At 56.4% G+C, this 13,994-nt stretch overlaps 1 protein-coding gene across 1 annotated transcript; it reads left to right on the top strand.

Moving 5' to 3' along the window:
- Positions 1–449: 449 nt before the first annotated feature.
- CHIT1 (chitinase 1) lies at positions 450–11,326 on the top strand. The gene is made up of 11 exons (XM_040985479.1): positions 450–569; positions 1,211–1,240; positions 3,735–3,942; positions 4,448–4,504; positions 6,085–6,250; positions 6,409–6,533; positions 7,065–7,188; positions 8,248–8,433; positions 8,722–8,826; positions 10,342–10,468; positions 10,924–11,326. Exons 1-11 carry the CDS (start codon positions 545–547, stop codon positions 11,166–11,168), a joined length of 1,398 nt encoding a protein of 465 aa, XP_040841413.1. The 5' UTR covers positions 450–544; the 3' UTR covers positions 11,169–11,326.
- Positions 11,327–13,994: the final 2,668 nt, after the last annotated feature.

Here is a 13,994-nt window from a genome sequence, read left to right as displayed (position 1 = left end):
GGCAGGTGAACAGACCAGCCGGCTGGGCTCAGCTCTCCTTTCTTCAGAGGGTGACCCTGAGGTGAGGGTTAGATGGGTTTTTATAGAAAGAGTGAGTTATACAGAATGGGAACCCAGGTGAGTTGGGCAGCCACAGGAGGCTGCCATGGGGACAGTGGGTGGGCTTGAGCAACCAGAGGAGACAGTCATAGGAACAACGGTGAATAAATCATACAACAGTGATTCCTGGAACCCAGAGTTGCTGGCAGGACATGTTAGCCTAGTGATCTGGCCCAAAAAGCAGGAAACTGGCAAAGCATTTTGTACAGAAGCATAAAGGGCAGGTTAGATCAGATTTCACAAAGTCAGAATTGCCAAAGGTCATTGTGTCAGGGTTGCCCAATCCACGTTGTTTGATGTCTGCCTCCCCATGTGCCACCCCAGTCCCTCTCACCATATTTCAACATGTATGGCTGGGCTGGGATGAGACAGCCAGACCAGAACAGCAGGGTAGGATCTTGAAAGGTGGGTGTGCGGTGTTGCCCTCTGCCTCTTGGCTTCCAGCATGGCACGCTTCTTGTTCCAGGCAGGTACGTGGGGTGCATTGTCAGGGAGACTGGGCCAGGTCCGGGGAGCTGTGGGGAGGTGGGGCTGTCATCGCTGTGGTTCTCTGCTACAGCCATAGGCGGCCTAGAGGCCCTGGGAGGGCATGAGTCTTACCCAAGCTCCCCAGCTGCCCCCCTCCTGCAGGTTCACCTCAGGCTCTTTCTACCAAAGATGCGAGATTGCAGGCCACAACACTGGGGACCACAACACTAGGGGCCGTGACACTGGGGGACCTCAATGTGGCTTCCACATCCGAAAGAGAGAACGTTGGTCTTCATTTGCATGAGTGTGGCTTATTTCACATCACATTACCATCTCGGATTCATAAACATCAAGATCCCATTCTTTTCCATAGCCAGAAGAGATGCAGTGTATATATATGCCCCCTTACCTTTACCATTCAACCATCAGTTCAAGGTCTATCCTGCGTCTTGGTGGCTGTGGGTGGAAGTGGTAGTGCGTGTGTCTGTCTCACATACTGGCCTCACGTATGGGAGGAGAAAGTCAGATCCATTCAGAGCCAGGACATCCTGTTCCCTCCTCCTCTTGTGCTTCTAGAAGCACACAGGCCTGAGGTGCTGAGGATGATGTCGTGGTAACCTCAGCCTCTTGTGTGTCTCCTCAGGTGTCATGGTTCTGCTGATGGCCCAGTGGGGTAAGCAACCTGGTCCTTGGTCCATTTGGTCCTCTCCCTGACCCTCCTGGCTCGGATTCTAAGCTGAACCCTACAGACGTCTGGGTCCCAGAAAGACCCTTGCCCCCTCACCTGCTCACTGGGCCCCTGCCTGTCCATGGGGCAGCTTCTGCATCACCCTGTGTCTGGCCTTCCTGTGTCCTCTCAGGCCTGAATGCATGTCCCTGTGGGTGTGACAGCAGCTGGGGCAGGTGTATCGTCCTTGCAGCAGACTTCAGTGGTGGAGAAAGGAGGCACCTTGGCTTAGCAAGAACCGCACCCCTGCTTCTGTTGAACCGTTGGGATACAGAGCCTGGGGGAGGAAGGCTGGGGCTCCTGTCATGTCAAATAGAGGTCACCAGGGCACCTACAACAGCTTGGACCCCAGGCCTTTCCCCACCACCAGTGGCCCTGGGCAGGCTGAGCCCTCAGACCCTCACCCTGACTTCGAGATGGGTTGTGGTGTGGCATGCACCTGTTATCCCCATCCCACCCACACAGGAGGGAACAGCTGGGGCTACAGAAATAGCCCTGGAAGCAGCCGGGCCCCCAGCACAGTCTTCCCACGCATGGTAGCAGATGCCATGGATGAGCCCTACACCCCGTCTCTATGGTAGAGAATGCGAGGGAGCAAATGCTTCGAGATGCAAGAGGAGGGAGCATGCACCTGGGCCGGAACTGGCTCCTCCTGCCCCTTCTCGCTCGTGTTTAAAGGAGCCTGCTGGAGTCTCCCAGCAGAAGGGTCAGGTCCGGTCTCCCCTAAGCCTCACATGGGAACTGCCCCAAAAGATAGGCCTCTGAGCCTGGTGGCATTCAAGGACGCTGAGGATACGTGGGCCCCTGCTCTGCTCCCCCTGCATGGTGGGGCTGACAGGGGCAGGTGCACAGCTGGTGAGCCTTGGTTTCTGAAGAGGCAGTGAGGTTGGGCACGGGGTCCTGAGCATCCCTGCCTGACCTCTGAAAATGTTCATGGGGCTGGCACCGTGGAGTGCTGAGTTGGGCTTCTGCTTGTGGTGCCAGCCTCCTGTATGAGTGCTGGCTCACCCTCACATATGCTCCACTTTCCATCCTGTTCCCTCCTTATGGCCTGGGAAGGCAGCAGAGGATGGTCCAAGTCCTTGCACCCCTGTACCCAAATGGGAGATCCAGAGGAAGCTCCTGGCTCCAGCTGTTGCGGCCATTTGGGTAGTGAGCCAGAAGATGGAGGATCTCTCTCCTTTTTTCTCCTTCTCCCTGGAACTCTGCCTTTCAAATAAAAATAACTATTTCTAAAACTCACTTTCCTGTCTGTGAAATGCTGCCCCAAAACGCACATGTCTTCTTTTTTATCTTTATTGGAAAGTTAGAGATATAGAGAGAAAGAGCAGAAAGATCTTCCATCCACTGGTTCACTCCCCAAAAGGCCACAATGGCTGGAGCTGAACCAATCTGAAGCCAGGAGCCAGGAGACTCTTCTGGGTCTCACATGTGGGTATAGGGTCCCAAGGCTTTTGGCCATCCTTGACTACTTTCCCAGGCCACAGACAGGGAGCTGGATGGGAAGTAGAGACGTTGGGACACAAATCGGCACCCATATGTGATCCTGGTGCCTGCAAAGCAAGGATTTAGCCACTTGGCTACCACGTCGGGCCCACATGTCTTCTTCTTCTTTTTTTAATGTTAAGCTAGCATTTTTTCTCTTTTAGTTTTTTTCTTTAACTTTCATTTTCATTTAAAAGGCAGATCACTTCTCAGCCTTTTGGCTAAGATCAAGTGTAATATTTGAAAGGCAGCTTTAGAGGAGGAAGGGGAGAGAGATCTTCCGTTTGCTGGTTCACTCCCCAAATGGCTGCAATGGCCCGAGCTGAGCTGATCCGAAGTCAGGAGTCCCCAGTTTCTTCCAGGTCTTTTATTTGTGTACAGGGGCCCAAGGACTTGAGACATTCTCCACTGCTTTCTCAGACAACAAGCCGAGAGCTGGATGGGAAGTGGGGCAGCCAGGACTCCCACTGGTACCCATATGGGATAGCAGCACCAAAAGCAGAAGCTTAGCTTAACATGCCACAGCCCCAGCCTCCAAAGCAAACATTTCTTTCCTTTCACTTATTTGAAAGGCAGAGACAGACAGATCGCCCAGCCCCTGGCTCACTCCTCAAATGCCCAAAACAGCTGCAGCTGTGTCAGGCCAAAGCCAGGAGCCTGGGAATGCAGCCGGATCTCCCACATGGGTGATGGGGCCCCACATGTGTGAGCCCTCAGCCGCTGACTCCCAGGGTGCACCATAGCAGGAAGCTGGAAGGGAAGCAGAGACAGGAATCACACCCACGCAGCCTGATGTGGGATGCAGGTACCCCAAGCAGTGCTTGTAGCTACCACCCCCAAACACCCACCTCAATGACACCACCCGTGCTGCCAGGGCCCTTGGCTTACAGAAGGTGTGCAAAGCACACTGCCGGGCACTGTTTTCTGATGGCCATTCCTTTCCCTCGCCCCAAAGGGCCAGGAGCTGCTATGCGGTTGGTCTGCTACTTCTCCAGCTGGGCCCAGGACAGAGAGGGGCCAGCTCGCTTCTTGCCCAGAGATGTAAACACCGGCCTGTGCAGCCACCTTATCTACGCCTTTGCCGGCATGAGCGGACACCAGCTGAGCCCCCTGGAAGACAGGGACATCACACGCTACCAGGAGCTCAACAGCCTGAAGCAGACGTGCGTCGCAGGGGTCAAGGGAGCTGGAGGGAGGGGACCGTCACCCCCAAGATGCTGTGTCCCTCTATTGACGAGCTAGGTGGCACTGAGGCCCTGGGCAGACTGCATGGCTCTTCTGAGCTTGTGTGGAAGAGGCAGGCGTGGATATAGGATGCTAAAACACCCTGAGATCCAGGAATTAGGAGCCTGTGTCTCTTTCCCACTGCCCCCACCCAGCCTTCAATCCACAGTGATTTTTCTGGAATAGCAGCCTGTGGATAAGCATTACGTGTACACGAGCAGGCGGCTTCTCTGCTGCGATGCACAGGGCCCTGGTGTCAGGAATAAAGCAAGGGCCCTGGATGAAGCGTTTCCTTCCCAGGCTCTAGTTTCTCCCCTACAGCGCCCACAATGGGTTACCCAGGGTCTTAGGCGGCCTCACGCCAAGGCCCTCACCACCCCACAGTGCCCCCAGGAGCCCTGGGGGATGGCAGAGTGAATCATTTGTGTGTCTTGTCTCGGCCAGGAACCCCGCCCTGAAAACTCTGCTAGCCGTCGGGGGCTGGAACTTCGGCACCCAAAAGTGAGTAGGTTGGGGGCAGGGGACCCTGCATGGAGGACCTGGTGCACCTGCTAGAGAGAGCCCCTGGCTGGGGAGAGGGACCAGGCTGAGGAGTGGCCAGGGGAAGGGAGAGGAACTGCAGTGTGGAGTCGGCCTTCTGTCCAGAGGACAGCCGAGTGACACGGCTCTAGGCTGTGACAGGTCAGTCCTGACAGAGACACGGATCTAAATGCAACGAGAGAACTTCTGACCTCTTAGGGAACGGGGAAAGGCAGAGGCGCCAAGGACCCCAGACAACACAGTGTCTTTCTTTTCTGAACCATAAAATGGGACGCCTCAGGTGGGAAGGAGTTTTCGTTCTCTTTCTGGGCATACAATGCAGCCAGACACCAGATACCAACATGCTGGCATTTCTGAAGCATTTCTGATGAGTTGGGAAGGTAATGGAATAGACTATTTGGAACTAGATTTTTCCTAGAAAATCCAAAAATTCTGGTTCCTACGTCTTTACTTTCTAGAAATTGAGCCTTTTTAAAGAAGCAGTTGGGAATGGTGACTCTTCTTCCAAAAATAAGACTTCTATGCAGATTTTTAAACTTTTTTTAGAGATTTATTTTTTACTTGACTGAAAGAGAGAGAGGGAGAGGAAGAGGAGAAGGAGGAGGAGGAGAGACACAGACATCTTTCATCTATCAGTTTACTTTTCCAGCGGCTGCAAACGGCCAGGGCTGTGCCAGGCCAAATCCAGGAGCCCGGAGCTTCTTCCGGGTCCCCCGTGTGGATACAGGGGCGCTCCACTGCTTAGGCCATCCTCTGCCGCTTTCCCAAACACATTAGCAAGGAGCTGGAGCTAAAGCGGCACAACCAGGATTTAAGGCAGCACCCATGTGGGATGCTGGCAGCACAGGTGGCAGTTTTATCCACCGTGTCACAATGCAGTCCCAGCAAGTTTCATATTGAAAGGTGGGATTTTTAGTGTAGTGTTTTAGGCACCTTTTACTAAGAGCTGCGGCTACCTAAATGTAATCATACATTAATAAAAAGAAAATGAATTAGTGCCAGTCTGTAGAGCTCAACAGCTGCCGAATCTCTAGGGCCTTCTTTGCTTTTAATTTTTTTTTCCTTTCAAATTGTTGCTCATTTACTTGGGAGGCGGGGAGATAGAGAAAGACAGAGCTCTGGTCTGCGGGTTTGACCCTGAACTCCCAGCTCAGTCAGGCACCCCACCCCACCTCACCCCGAGGGGTTTGCCACGCTGGTCTGGGTGTCCTCATTGAGCCTCCTTCCCTTCCAAGCTCAGAAACGGAGTCCTCTTCCTTTACACACCTTCGTGAAGGGCAGGGGCCACGGTGGTAGGTTTGGGGTGGGTGGTATCTGAGGAAGCTGGAACCCCTGTTAAGTCAACCCATTCCTGAAATGTAAGTGTTTGGGGTGGAGTCTGTCTAGGTTGTCTGGAGGCCCGCAAGCCAGCAACACACATCCCTGTCCCAGCCTCACCCCCTGCCTGGACCCAGTAGCTCTGATGCCCCAGTGGCCTCCATGTGGAGGTGGGTGACTCTGCCACCCACAGCAGGCTAAGTCCTCCCTCTGTCACCTCTCAGGTTCTCAGAGATGGTGGCCACTGCCAGCACCCGTCAGATCTTTGTCAACTCGGCCATCACATTTCTGCGCCAGCACGGCTTCGATGGCCTTGACCTTGACTGGGAGTACCCTGGAAGCAGGGGGAGCCCAGCAACGGACAAGCAGCTTTTCACAGCTCTGGTGCAGGTACAGCCATGGCTGCCTGGGGACCCAGGGGGAAGCGTGGTCCCTTGATCTGCTGGGTCAGCTCTGGGCCTGCTGAGCGTGGACTGCCCGCTGGTGGGGGTGCCTGCGGCTGCCTGTCCCACTCCTCTCCAGGAGATTACCCCAAGCTGTGCCTGCAGGACCTGGCCAGCGCCTTCCAGCAAGAGGCCCAGGCCTCAGGCAAGCAGCGACTCCTCCTGAGTGCAGCCGTTGCTAGCGGGCGAGACGTCGTGGACGCGGGCTACGAGGTGGACAAGCTGGCAGTGTGAGTCTCAGAGGAGGATGACTGGGGCCCTTGAGGTGGGCAAGACCCCCACCCCATCTCAGGAGTGGAGCAGGACTTCTGTGAATGTGACTCTGCCAAGAACTCTGCCCCTTCACCAGCATCTCACGCTTGTACCACTCTCTGCTTCTAGAACCTTCTCTCTAGGTCTTTGACCTCTGCCCTGAAACTCATGTTTGGTATTTGAATTATTACTACTACTTAGTAACACTGGGGCGAGAAGAGTCTCTCGTTTGCTGGCTCCTCCCCAGATGTCCCCAACAGCCTGGACTGGGTTGGCATAGGACCGACAGCCCCTCCAGTGCAGTACAGGGATCCTGAGTGGGCAGGACGGATCCCAGGGGTTGAGGACATGGGGCAGGGAGAATGCTACAGCCTCCAGTGGGAGTGCTGCACCCAGGGTCCCCTTTTGGACCCCCAGGGTGGCTCTTGAGTCCTCACACCGCATGGGGGGAGGGGCAGGAGGGAGCACCCCTGACCAGCCGCCCCTCCCTGCTCCCCAACTCAACGCAGGAACCTGGATTTCATCAACCTCATGGCCTATGACTTCCATGGCTCCTGGGAGAAGGTCACAGGGCACAATAGCCCCCTCTACAGGCGGCAGGGAGAGAGCGGGGCAGCGGCGGACAACAACGTGGTGAGTGGTGGGGGTGGACCTGAACCTGGTGTTTCCAACCTGGCGCCCCTGTCCTGTGCTGCCTCTGAGAGATACCTCCCATCCATGGGGCGTCTCAGCTGGCAGTGCATGCGGCAAACCCATCCCTGAGCGGGAACCCCCTTCACACTGGGGCCTGCAGCCTTCGCACTCCTGCTTCCTGCACAGTCCCCAGCCCATTTCCTCCCAGTCCTGGGGTGCACATGGCCGGCCTTCTGGAAGGTGTTCTCAGAGCCAGCAGCTTCCCAAGGGGCTGGCATCCCTGGGGGACCTCAGATTAGCCCTCCCCGAGCCGCTCACCGAGTCATCGGAATAGTTTCTGGGTACCCACATGAAGTCAGGAATGGCCAGTGATTGCTCACAAGAGGAGGGTGGAAGGACAGCCTTGGCTGGGCTGCTAAGTCAGGCACCCAAGTGTCACATCCCCATCTGGAAAAACATGGGGTTTGGAGGGAGCTGTATACTTGGGGACCCTCCCCTCCCCCCGCATGGGGAGGCACCAAGACGCTGAGAGGCAAGGGAGGCCTTCTACTGGCCATGGGTGGGGGTCCCAAACTTGCCCAAAGGGTCATTTAGTTTAGGAGGACGGAGGAGAAGGCTGGACTCCACCCTCCAAAGGCTCCAGGCTGATGGGAAATACAGCGTGTAGACCCACAGGGAGAAAGGCAGCGGAGTGAGCCCTGCACAGCCAGTGTGGCTAAGTGCTCAGAGGGTGCAGGTCACTAGGGCCTTGGGGAATAGCTAGCGTCCAGCCCGGGGGAGGACTCTCCATGGTCGTTTCCTCAGCACGGCTGGCTCCTCTGGTCGGAGTTCCAAAATTCATGCCTTGTTCCTTGGCTCAGCACCCAGAAGCCTCTCCCACCAGGGGTGAAGGGTCAAGGCAGGCTGGAATGGATGAGGGGGACAAGGAGGCTCTGCCCGAGGAGTCCCAACCCTCCTACCTCTGCCGCTGGAGCCTGGACACTCTGACAACAGGTCCCAGAGCAAGCTAACCTGCCCTCAAGGCAGGACCAACTAACCCAGACTCCTTCTGCACCCCAGGATGCAGCTGTAAGGCAGTGGTTGCAGAAGGGGGCCCCTGCCAGCAAGCTGATGCTTGGCATGCCCACCTATGGGCGGTCCTTCACGCTGGCCTTCTCATCCGACAGCGGCGTGGGGGCCCCAGCCCTAGGACCTGGTGTTCCCGGCCCCTTCACCAAGGAAGCAGGACTTCTGGCTTACTATGAGGTAGGAAGACCAGGACAGGGGCTGCCTGGGAGTAGGGGTGTGGTGGGGAGGGCTTCTCCCATGGTTTCTGAGCCAGGGTGCTGAACAGGATGCATACAATTCAGTGTGAGATTACCACCAGGGCCCCGCCATCCTGGGCGGATCTTCAAGCCTGGGAGCTTCAGGCTGATCATTCTAGAACCTCCTTGGCCCCCAGGCTCCCCATTCTAGAGCTTTCCAATGTAGGGTCCCCTGTGGCAAGGAAGACAGTTGCCCCCTGTTCCCTGAGGCTGCCCTCTCCTCCCACAGGTCTGCTCCTGGGATGCGTACAGAATCAATGAGCAAAAGGTGCCCTGTGCCTCCCGGGGTAACCAGTGGGTTGGGTTTGATGATGTGGAGAGCTTCAAAGCGAAGGTGAGTGCCGGCAATGCTGGAGGAGGGAGGGTGGTCCCAGGCAGATAACACTGAAGGGGACAGCACCCAGAACCTCTCCCAGGACCCTCGTCTATGTCCTATGTGCTTGCACTTGGTGCCATGAACACCTCTAGTGGAGAAAAGACACAAGGACCCGACATGACACCCAGAGGCCCCTCTAAGGGCTTTGCACTTTGTTAAGTACAGATTCCCCAGACCCACGAAGAGAAAAATCGCGGGTGGCGAGGGACATGAGTCTCTTCTGCCCGTCGGCAGTGTCTGGTGCCTTCTCAGATGCCGGGATTCCTTTGTTTCCTGCTTCGTCCCCTCCTCCGTCTGTCCAGCTTAGATGGCCCCGAGCGTTTGGTGCATCCACAGCCGTACAGCACGTGACGGGCAACTCAGTCGTGACGCACCTGCCACAGAGGGGCTGGCACGCATTTACATGGAGTAGGTCCGTTAGATGACGTGGCCTCTGGACACCCAGTCCGTTGCGGAGTCAGCGGGTCTCCTGTTTCACAGCAAGCTTAGGTTTACATGAGTAGGAGGGCGCTCTGGGATAAGTGCACCAAGCAGGGCCAGCAGCTGCCCTCCGCCATCCAGTGCCGTGCACCATACCCTGCTGCGGGCACTACTGGGTTTATTCACACCAGCACAGACATGTGCTGCAGGGACACTCCTTCCGGGTCTCCCATGTGACTGGCAGGGGCTCGGCTCAAGCACTCAGGCCATCTTCCACAGCCTTCCCAAGGGCGTTAACAGGGAGCTGGATGGGAAGTGGAGCAGCTGGTACTGGACTCAGCGCTCGTAATGGTTGCTCTTCTAGTATATTCTCATAGTCACCCCGTAAGCAGCCTGTTGGTGATCAGATCATGGTTATGTGGCACATACCAGTTTGCACACTTGTCTTTTCTGTGAGCTGGTCAGCTCCGACAGGGAGCTGCCGGCCTGCCATTCATTCCAATCAGTTCCCTGTAGGACTGGTGGTGGGATGGTGGGGGGAGGTGGCGAAGGGGGCATGGAGGGAGGTCAATGGGAATCTCAAGGCTGGACATTCTTGGAGGAAGCCCCATAGGCCAAGGTGTGGCAGGGAAGAAGGGCAGAGTGCCACCCTGGCACTGGCAGGGCTCCTGAGCTCGGGAGGATGCAGAAAGTGAGGTGCTACCAGCAGGACAGGGGCTACCCCCAGCCTCGCTCTGGGAGAATCCTGCAGGTCCCAGGGAGCGAGGAGGAGGAAGAGGGGCACTCAGGAGAATGGGGTCAGGGAGGCCAAGCTTGAATCCATCTGGGGGCTTGTTGGTTCTTCTCTGTGGCCAACACTGACCATGTCAGCAAGAGCAAGCAGAGAATCTATGCGGTCGCTCCACCCAGATCCTGCTCCAGCCAGCCAGACAGAGCTTGGGGTCAGCCTCGGGGAGAGAGGGGGGTCGGGGAGGCACTGGAGCAGTAGGTGTTGAGGTGGGGAAGCCAGGCTGCAGGCTTTGGCAGCCAGCCTCCCCACTGCTCCCCATGCAGGTCAGCTACCTAAGGCAGATGGGGCTCGGCGGGGCCATGGTCTGGACAGTGGATCTGGATGACTTCCGGGGCTCCTTCTGCAACCAGGGCCCGTACCCCCTCATCCGCACTCTGCACCAAGAGCTTGGTAAGTAAGGAGCTGACGGGGGAGAGGCAGGGGCATGGTGGCCTTGCTTGCCAGTGGAGTACACCCACTTGCAAGACCCCAGTCTTTCTGAGGCAAACACTTTGCCTCACCTCTGTGACGTCCTAGTTGCACCCCAGGAGCTGAGGAAGCTGCTGAAATGAGTTTCTTTCTGCTTCCGCTGTAGCAATGTTTCCCAGGGTGTGGAAACCAGGATGGCGGGCGGGAGGGTGGGGGGTGGCTCCTTGACACAGGATTAGCTGCTTGCCCACGGGCAAAGGAGAAAACCATCACCCAGCTCTTTGTGGAGGATGTGGCCGTGGGCTGCCATGGGTGTGGCTGGGCTCCACAATTGTGTCTGCCAGCGGCCAGTGGGGTGCGCCTCTGTGTGTAGTCTATGGGTTTGGGTAATCCTGGGTGGGGAAGGGGCCTCCGTTGTATCTGCGTTGTCTTCCCAGGTCTTCCAACTGGACCTTCTACCACTCCGAAACCTGAAGTTCCCACCCAGGGGCAGCCCTCCAAACCTGAGCAGAACCCCAGCCCCGGACCGGACGCCTTCTGCCAGGGCCAGGCCAATGGGCTGTACCCCAACCCTGGGGACCGGAACAGCTTCTACACCTGTGTGGGGGGTCGACTGTTCCAGCAGCACTGCCCTGCAGGTCTGGTGTTCAACCCGTCCTGCAAATGCTGTGACTGGAGTTGAGTCCCAAGCCGGACCCGGGCCTGCCAGCCATCCCTGACTAATGTCCAGCTCCTGCTGGTCTCACTGTGGTCTCTCTGCTCTCAGCTGCAGCCTCATTTCTGCTGTGGTACCTTGGGGTTGCTTCTTGAATTTGCAAAATAAATCTTGGGTTTATTCCCTCGCATTTGTGGTGTCCAACAGAAACAGCCCCCGGAAGTAAGAGAAAAGTGTCAGGAAGGTGGCCCGAGGTGCCGAGGTGCATATTTGGGCCCAGTGCATATTTGGGCCTCAGTGGACACACAGTGGACAGCATTTTTCTTGGCCACTGGCTCAGGAGCCCTTGGAGAGGAACGATTCTGCTGAGTGTCGTTTCCAAAGTGTACACTAGATGGCAGCAGAGAGGAACTACTCAGTTGACTGCCTGTTTTTACTGCGCACTGGGGACTCAGCCTTGGAGCTTGAGCTAAGGAAAGACACCCTTGGCTTTCTCTTCCGCCAGATGGGGCACGTCCCGTTGATCATGAGGACAACGGGAATACGCAGCTAGCACCCACAGCCTCCTCACCCTCTGATCTTCCTTTGCTTTCTGTGGGCTGAAAGAGATAAGAGGACCAATCGCCTCCCCTTGGCAGGAGGAGCCCACCTATCAACAGCCTGCCATCTGCATCTACTTTGTCATCAGGCCTCCTTTGGTCTTCCGTCCTTCTCCTTCCAAACCCATGGCCCCTGACCCAACCCTGGACCAGCATCACCTCTCTCCACACTGCAATTGGCTTCACCTGCCTCCCCTGGGGACCCCATCCTGTTGTTCCTCTTGCGCCCACCCCCAGACCCCAAACTCAAAGAGTGATGCCCCATTTGTCATATAACAGAGACCTTTTGTCATTCTCTGGTCTCTGCCTGGCCTCATCGCCGGTCACCTCTGCCTCAACTTGCTTACCAGGAACCCCAGCTGTCACCATTAACTTTTGCCATGGCAGCCCCTTAGGCAGGACCCCAGATGTCTGCCAGCACCCAGCTAGCTCAGGCCCACCCTAGTCATTTGTGCTCTGACTGTGGCCCCTGAACCCTGAGTGCTGTGTTCCTCCTCCCACCAGGTGCCCAGATGAGCTCCTGCTGGAAACACCTGGGGGCCACAGCACCCCTGCTACCTGACCTGCAGACATCCACTCATGGGCCGCCTGTGTGAAGAGGGGACTGATCATTCCTTCGCGCTTCCAGCTGCTCAGGGCCGGGATCTTGACTTGAGGGGTGGGGGGCACCTTCTTTCCTTGACCCATGTGGGCCAGGAACCCTAGGGCCCATGAGGAGAGCTGTCTTCCCCTGACACATTGGTGAGGGAGGGGAGGATTTGTCTAGGGCTACAGCAGGTATGTGGGGTGTGGTAGCAAGATGCCCACAGGGCTCCTTCTGGATGTGTGGACAGCCAGCACCGTGATCAAGGAGAGTGGCTGGACATGGGTGGGTGGTAACCATAGCCTGGCCCACCCCAGCCCTGTGGGTAGCCCCGTGGCCCTGGCTGTCCAGCTCTCATCCCCCAAGGAGTGACGTGTGGGTGGGTGTGGGGACAGAACGTCCTGTGTAGAGAGAGATGATTGCCCTGCCCCCGCGGCCAAGCAGATCTCACCCCCCCAGGAGCAGCAAGAGCTGAACCTGCTCCTGCTTCTGTAACATTTATGAAACACGTCACACGTGTGGAAGGGGCTTCGGGACACGCAGGAGCTGCCGTGGCTGTCCCTCCAGCCTCTTGCTGGCTCCTGACGGGCACTCCCACAGCCCACGGCCCGCCGAGCAGGTTGTAGTTTCCCATTCCGTTGCATTTCCGTTATTTCACCAGCACTGTGGGTGCTTGGACAATATTGTTTAATTCAGCTGTTTTGGGAACTTGTGTGAGTGGAATCATATCTTCTGGGGCTCACTTTTATTTAAGATTTATTTATTTTTATTGGAAAAAAACAGATTTATAGAGAGAAGGAGAGACAGAAAGATCTTCCTTCTGTTGGTTTACTCCCCAAAGGACTACAATGGCCAGAGCAGAGCCGAACTGAAGCCAGGAGCCAGGAGCTTCTCCTGGGTCTCTCACACTGATGCAGATCCCAAGGACTTGAGTCATCCTCTACTGCTTTTCCAGGACCCAAGCAGGGAGCTGGATGTGAATCGGAGCAGCTGGGACACGACCCTGCATCCATATGGGATGCTGACGTTTGGAGGCGGAGACCTACCTAGTTGAGCCAATGCACTGGCAATCAGGGCTTACTTCTTACAGATCAGAGTTGACGCTCATTTTCTCTGCTGCCCAGTATTCTGCCATTAGTGAATGCCAGCTTGGTAAACCCCACTCCCTGTGGGCATTGGGCCACTTCCAATTTGGGGCTAATATTGCTATAAACACCCTTGAGTGTGTCTTCAAGTACGTGTAAGGAGACTCTCAGGATGGGATTAACAAGGTGAAGGGCAGGTGCATGCTTTTTAAAAAATATTTACTGATTTTGAAAGAGATCTTTCATCTGGGTTGCCCACACAAAGAGCAAGTGGCACAAGCACTTGTGCCATCTTCTGCTGCTTTCCCAAGCCATTAACAGGGTGCTGGATGGGAAATGGAGCTGCTGGGACACAAATGGCACCCATGCGAGATGCCAGTATCACAGACGATGGCTTCTCCGCCATGCCTCGGTGCGCTGGGAGTCTGCGGGGCAGGCAGTGTGCTTCCCAGAGCACGGACCGTCCTCCTCACAGCCCGTCCTCACATCATGGTGAGCCCAGCCGAGACGTGGAGGACGGCATCTTGCTGTGGCTAAAGCTTCCAATGCCCTCCCTCCCCGTGCCCGTTCCTTGTGGGTTTCAATG

This window comes from Ochotona curzoniae, unplaced genomic scaffold (assembly GCF_017591425.1).
Source record: "Ochotona curzoniae isolate NIBS_2020 unplaced genomic scaffold, NIBS_Ocur_1.0 contig_430, whole genome shotgun sequence".
Taxonomy (NCBI): Eukaryota; Metazoa; Chordata; class Mammalia; order Lagomorpha; family Ochotonidae; genus Ochotona; species Ochotona curzoniae.
This window is presented reverse-complemented; position numbering and strand designations above follow the sequence as displayed.